The sequence below is a fragment of the Cariama cristata genome, unplaced genomic scaffold (assembly GCF_000690535.1).
Source record: "Cariama cristata isolate BGI_N322 unplaced genomic scaffold, ASM69053v1 scaffold297, whole genome shotgun sequence".
Lineage (NCBI taxonomy): Eukaryota > Metazoa > Chordata > Aves > Cariamiformes > Cariamidae > Cariama > Cariama cristata.
The window spans coordinates 25,857-32,504 of NW_009626832.1; the positions used below are offsets into that span (position 1 = coordinate 25,857).

Sequence of the window (6,648 nt, forward strand, 5' to 3'; positions counted from 1 at the left end):
TGAAAGTTGTGACTTTGCCTTTCCTTAGGGTAAGAGTGGAATTGAATTTAGGATCTGCCTTGTTTTGCATGACTGCTTTACAGTGTGGGCTATCGTTGCAAAAGGTGCGCTACCACTGTTTCCTCTTGTTCTTGCTCCCGTGTTTTACAGTGATCCCAGTGCTGCCTTAATGGGTTAGATGTGCTGAAAGCACAGCTACCTGTTCAGGGACACCCTAAAGCCTGTTTGTGCCTGTAGCCTGGGTTTGATTACAGCATAGTTTAGCTGGGAAATGGCAGGACACATCTCAGCTTGGTCACCTAAGCACGTGGCAGGTGAGATGCATACTAAAACGTGCAGTGGTGTTATTCATTATAATGTTGAAGGAGATAAATTTTGTATTAAGTCTAAGCTGGTGAGTTTAGGTTCTTTTACTGTGGCTGGAGAGATGTCATCCTGTCATTTCTCCTAGGATGGGAGTGCCTATCTATCTTGGGTGACAGATGACTCCTTCAAACTAGCCAGAACTTTGACACAGTTACATTAGGCAGGATGGACTTCTTACCGCTGGCTGGAACAAAGATGTCACTGGAGGCGAAGGGTGTGGATTCTTGGAGTCAGTTGCCTCTCAATAGAACCTCTTGCAGATGTGTTAATGAACATCCCCAAGCGCTTCCTGGCAGCCATTCCGAGTACACGCTGGTGGTGTTGGCTGTGAAGTGTGACCTCCTTAACATAAAATTTTGCTCTGCTTTCATTCCAGGTCGTCAGAGCTGCTGAAGAAGCTGCTTCCACTCTGGCAAGTTCCATCCACCCCGAGCAATGCATCAAGGTGCTTTGCCCTATCATTCAGACTGCAGATTATCCAATTAACCTAGCTGCCATCAAAATGCAGACAAAAGTCATCGAGAGGATTTCCAAGGAATCATTGCATCAGCTCCTTCCTGATATCATTCCTGGATTGTTGCAGGTATGGAATCTCATGTCACAAATGCTACTGAGCGCAAACTACCATTGAGTAATTTGTGAGGTCTGTGACCTAAGAGAACAATGGACCCTCTGAGGCCAGATTTTGGTAAATTAAAGTTTTAATCCCTCTAAGTTTTTATATTTGAGCTTTTGATGTTTTTAATCTTAAAGAAGAGAAAACTCAGATTTTTATGTGTATATTCCACAATTAGACACTTTGGCCCAACTCCTAAATAAGTCAGTAGCAGCCATGTAATAAATTTGAGAGTAGGAGTTAGCTACATCTTATACTGTCTTAGTACATACCAAGCAAAGCATCGTGTAGCCTCCTTTAATTCTGCTGAGCTGTTCCATGCTTTGGTTGTGCTTTGCACTTGAATTTGAATCCCAGCAGGCAGGCTGGTCCTTCCCTTTTTCCTCTCCAAAATCAGGACCGAACTCCTTGCTGACTTCATTCAGCCTCTTTCATAACCTTCTCAGGGTGGGTGGGGAGCTGGGTTTTTGCCAGTGCTAAGGCTTGGGCTTACATTGTGAATTTAGCTCCCAGCACTGGCTGTAGCAGTGTTGTCTACTGTTCCCCTGCACAAGCAACTGGCAGTGCCAGCGCCTGGGTTGAGGCTGCAGACAAGAAGGAAATAAGGGGAGGTAGCAGGGAGGGAGGAGACAGAATGTGTGTGTGTGTGTGTGTGTTGACTGGGGAGAGATTGTGACAGGAACAAATTGGACAATGTGAAAGGGGAAACATGTTTGAGTGGGTAGGGCTTCAGTGGAGAACTATGGGCTAAAGAAGCCTCCTTGTTGTGAGCATTAAAAAAAATTGGAAGGGCAAGAGAAGTTAAAAATTCCCCTTGTGCATCCTAGCATTCCTCACAACTTTGTAGTGTCAGCTCTTGCAATTCTTTTCTTAAATCTCATCTTCTGGGAATTGGACAATTCTGTATTGATCTAAACTTTTGTTGTAAAAAGTTTTTAGCCTTAATTGTTGGAGACAACAATCTGAACAGTAGAGCTTCAATGCACTGGCAAAGTTTGGGAGCAGCATGCCTTTAAAAACAGTTATATTTGTTTTATCAAATTGCTTCCATGTCTTAAAACCAATCTTGTTTTGGAGCCTAGTTTGCCAGTGATATTTCCAGACCTTAGAAAGTCATAGAAGGAATCTACTCCTCGTGTTTGGGAAGTATTTTGGGATCCTTCTGGCTGAAGGACTGTGTGCGGAGGGCATCACCTGTGTGCTTGTTTACCATGCCAAGGGTACTGGCAGAGCGGTGAAGAGGCAAGGAACATTGGCCAGCAGCAGTGTGAGCACCAGCATGCAGCTCAGCAGCCTGGAGCAGGATCCTCATGAACAGTTGGGGATCTCCAGGCAAGAACAGGGCTTGGTGGGGGAGAGTCATGGTGCTTACCCTGTTCCCGATGCAGAGCTCTGGCTCCCTCAGAGCCAGGGGGATAGAGCTGGGCCATAAGACACTCTCCCATGTGCTGCATCTCGACACCCTCAGGCCGAAGAGAGCTTTGAGCCCGTATCATCCCCTGAGTGAATGCTCTAACCCTTGGGTAATGTTAATAAATGCCAGGAGAAGCAGCAGCTGCTGCCTTGCAAACAAGTTGGCAGATGGAGAGGTGGGGTGATGGTCCTGCTGGTGCATATGGGGCAGGCTCTACCAACCCAGTGCCCACCGGCACACAGCCCTCTCAGGCCTCAACACTGCACGGATCTGCCTGCCCCCATGGGAGTGATTTGGGATGCACACATAAGCAAAATGCCAGGCCCACAGGGAAACTTGAGGTCAAGCAGAAGCATCTGATCCATAGGGAAACTGGAGTTCAAGCAGAAGCATCTGATGAGTTCAGGAGCCTTTGAGTTGGGACCCACAGAGAGAACCCTGCATCTCAGCTGTCCTCCCAGCAGTGGGTTGTGTCTCCGTGGGTGGTGTTCTGCTGCAGGTCTGGGCTCAGCCTTTTTTCCACCTCGGTTGTTCAGGAGCCTGTGAGTTGGGACCCACAGAGAGCGCCCTGTGTCTCAGCTGTCGTCCCAGCAGTGGGTTGTGTCTCTGTGGGTGGTGTTCTGCTGCGGGTCTGGGCTCAGCCTTTTTTCCACCTCGGTCCCCAGTAGCTTGGTGTTTCTCTGAGCTCACCTAGGTCTCCTGCTTTTCTAGTTCAGTGCTCTTTGGGATTGCAGACTGTCATTTCAGACTATATTTTGGCCCTGCAGCTAGAAGAGCCCCAGCTGTGCTGCATCCCTCCTCCCAGCTTTCCCGGCAGAGGTCACCCTGCATCCGGAGGAGCCAGTATCCCGCAGGCTGAAGTGATGTCTGCATTTCTCGTGGGATGGCAGCTTAGTGATAAACCACTGCCTGAGTATGGGACTGCTGTCACCACTGGTGGCTAGCTTGGGCTCTCCTGAAGCTGCCAGAGATCTGGCACACCTACAGGGGTCTTTCAACATCTTTTCTGTGGTATTTCCTGATAAATAATCAAAAAGCTCCAGGTTACAGAGGCAGTTCAGTGTGTAGCACAGTGTTTAACACTTTTTCTGAAAGCAAGCTGAGAGCACAGGAGTTCCCCTCCAAGAAGTCCTGACCATCCAGGATAGCATACGGTCATCTGAACTGGACACAGGAATGTGCGTATTTGATAGAGTCCTAAGCTCATGTTGGGAAACTGCATGTTGTTGCTTAATGCTATAAAGAACAAGATATTAGTAAATTATAACATGATAGTAATAACTAATAATATAAGGAACAAATAGGATGTACTGTGTGATTGTATTCTCTCACTCTTTGAATATTCAGGTTGCATACTGTTAATGTTAAGCAGGGCCTTTCTATTGATCTGTTAGGTCAGCCACACTTGCAAAATGTTCATCAGCTCTTTAGTATATTGCTCGGGAAGGATGCTGGTGAGTGCTGTTTGACTTCTGACCTTTTTTTCTTGTTTCCTAGGGTTATGATAATACGGAGAGCAGCGTCCGTAAAGCTAGTGTATTTTGCCTAGTGGCAATTTATTCAGTAATTGGAGAAGAACTGAAACCTCATCTCGCACAACTCACAGGAAGCAAGGTACAAGAGTAACATGTCTCTGGTGTTTTGGTAATAGCCAGCTGAGTGGCTTGTACTACTAGCAGCAAGACCAGTGGCTTCACGGTAGCTGTGGGTCAAGTTCCCTGTATGTTAAGTCCTATCTTACCCTGCCAAACACCGCTAAACAGCACAGCACTTGCTCAGCAGTGTGAGCATTTAAAATCCCACTAAGAAAAATTCGGTAGTGTTCAGAGATTGGTTTCCTGATGCATTTGATCTTGTGTAACTGCAAGCTGTCACCGAGCGGATCCTTCCCACTACAGCCGTGTTTACCTTGCCTCTTTGGCCTTGCATCCAGGGGTGACCGTGGAGTGAGTTGGATCAGCCGGCTGCTCTGGCTGAAAACCAGATCTGCAATATAAATTAATTAGCTTACAGTCTGCTCTGTGGCTACAGAAGTAATCTAGTGCAAAGAGTGGTGGGAATGCATGGCTGGGATGGGTGGGAGAGCAGGTTGTGATTAGGGCTGGTAGAAATGCAGGTAAAGCTTCACTCTTAGTAGCATGGCACATGTGTCCCTTTCTTCCTGGGACACCAGGAAGCTCAGGTGACCCTTCAAAGGACTTTGTGCCCTGTAGCCAGGTTAGCATCAAAGCTCAAATTCTGACTTGATGCTGCAAGTGAAACCAAGTCCTTAATTCAGCTCTGCCCTTCAGGCAAGAGCTGGCGTTTTGTGTTGAAGTGGGCGGTGTTTGATTGCGTTTCAGAGCTGCTCAGGAAGCTGTCACAAGACTTGTCCTGTTTGAAGTCGTGATACCCAAGATTTCTATGCAATTTTAAGATGAATTCTGCATTTTTGTTTCTGAAATAAACCCCTGCGTGTGAATAGCTACTTAGTTCAGAGGGCTTCATTCTGTTATTTTGAAGCAATAATTTCTTTAATGGGTAGGAAGTGTAGTGTAGGCCAAATCAACTTGAGACTGAAGACACTTGGATTTTATTTCTGAATTGAGTTCTCTTGTCTTTAAACAAATTACTTGTGCCTCCAAATTGCTCTGGAAAGAGACAGCTATGGGTGCTGAGGTTTACCTCATTATACTTGGGCAGTTAGGAAATTCCCCTATAAAATGTTGTAGAGACTTTATTATCCCAATGCCCTGGGTGCCACGGGCTTAACTCCACCACATAACTGACTATAAACATGTGAGTAATTCTTCTGGGTTTACGCAGACTTGCCTGCATGTTTAAAGTTAAATGTGTGCATGAGTCATTGCAGGATCTGGAGCTAAGGTGGTAAGGCAGAAAAAGAAAACAAAGCCGTGCAAAGGAAGTATATAGTCATAACAGCTGCAGTTTCACTAGATGTACCACGTTAGTGAAGATATTGAAATGTCATTGAAAATGAACATTTTATAAAGCATGGGGAGTTCAGGGTGTTTCCTAGGAGGGACCGTGGCGCTCGGATCGCCAGTGTGCCTGCAGCCCTGCTGACCTCCGTGGGAATCCTGCTTGCCTAGAGCAGGCTGCAGGATTGAGGTCTGTGAACTGATGACTGCTGAAGTGAAATGCAAGAGGTTTTTTTAAATCCTACTAAATCTGTCTGTGACTTCAGTGGGACTAGGCATACCCTCCTGTTTCTATGCGTTCTGAAATACGCTCAGCTTTGCTTCTGCTTTTTCTCCAGAGAGCCCAGCATCAGCTCAGTCAAAACTGAATTCACTGCAAAATGAGAGTTTTAAGATTTGCAGTCAACTTTTGTCCTCCTGTTTTTCCTGGCATCTTCTCCTGATGTTTGTTTGTTTCTTTCAGATGAAGCTACTAAACTTGTACATAAAGAGGGCCCAGACCACCAACAGCAACAGCAGTTCCTCTTCAGATGTTTCAACGCACAGTTAATGGAGATATGTGGACATATGTGTAGACTTAGAAGCAATCAACGGTGCCTCTCAGAGACCTTTCTGCTACTCTTCACTGGCGCGCTCCATCAGCTCAAGGAGGCCATGCAGATATTTATTGCAATCAGTATTTTAGTCCCTTTAAAAGCTTTTATGTAGAATCTTACTGGTATTGAATGTAAAGGAAGCAAGGTCTGTGTTGCAGTCTTCATTAAAAGTGAACAACAGAAAGCCATACTTAAACATATTTGTATAGCCTGCTGAAATCTCAGAAATATGTTTAGGTTAGCGTTCCAAAACTGAGTCCAAGAACCTGGACACGCGTAAAGGTCAAACAAATCTTGTTGGTTTAGTTCATACCCAGTTTTGGTTTCTGTGTGCTAGTTACCTGCTCTCTCCCTGCAGCCGTTCTGGCTAGGTTCTCCTCCTCTTGCAAGTCTTGTGGTCCTGTTTTGTACTCCCTGTTGCAGCTTGTCTAACGTGCAGGGCTCTCCGTGGGGAGATCTTTGCAGATGTGGCTGTGATTCCAGCCTCGGATGCTTTAATACTGAGAGATATCAAGTGAGTAAGGAAAAAGTAGGTTCTCTTTAAACATCTGAGTTTTTGTACATAGTTCTTCTGACAGACCTCTGATGGGCTGATAACTCTGTAACTGCTCTCCAGCCAGCTGTGCTGTGCAAAACAGCTGGGCTTTTGCTCTTTTCATTAACTGTGTAAGTATTTCTCCCCTCCCAACCCATTTGGCTCTTTCATACGCTCAAAAGACTTTCCAGGTTACTTGT

At 45.8% G+C, this 6,648-nt stretch overlaps 1 protein-coding gene across 1 annotated transcript in view; it reads left to right on the forward strand.

Moving 5' to 3' along the window:
• The window catches only part of LOC104164733 (CLIP-associating protein 1-B-like), a gene marked incomplete at its 5' end in the record, with an annotated part of 31,405 nt that extends 25,278 nt beyond the window's left edge, over positions 1 to 6,127 (forward strand). Inside the window, 3 exons of the mRNA XM_009704166.1 lie at positions 743 to 949; positions 3,894 to 4,010; positions 5,781 to 6,127. Coding sequence (XP_009702468.1) covers positions 743 to 949; positions 3,894 to 4,010; positions 5,781 to 5,867 — 411 coding nt within the window. The remainder of the gene's footprint in view (positions 1 to 742; positions 950 to 3,893; positions 4,011 to 5,780) is intronic.
• Between the last annotated feature and the right edge of the window lie 521 nt (positions 6,128 to 6,648).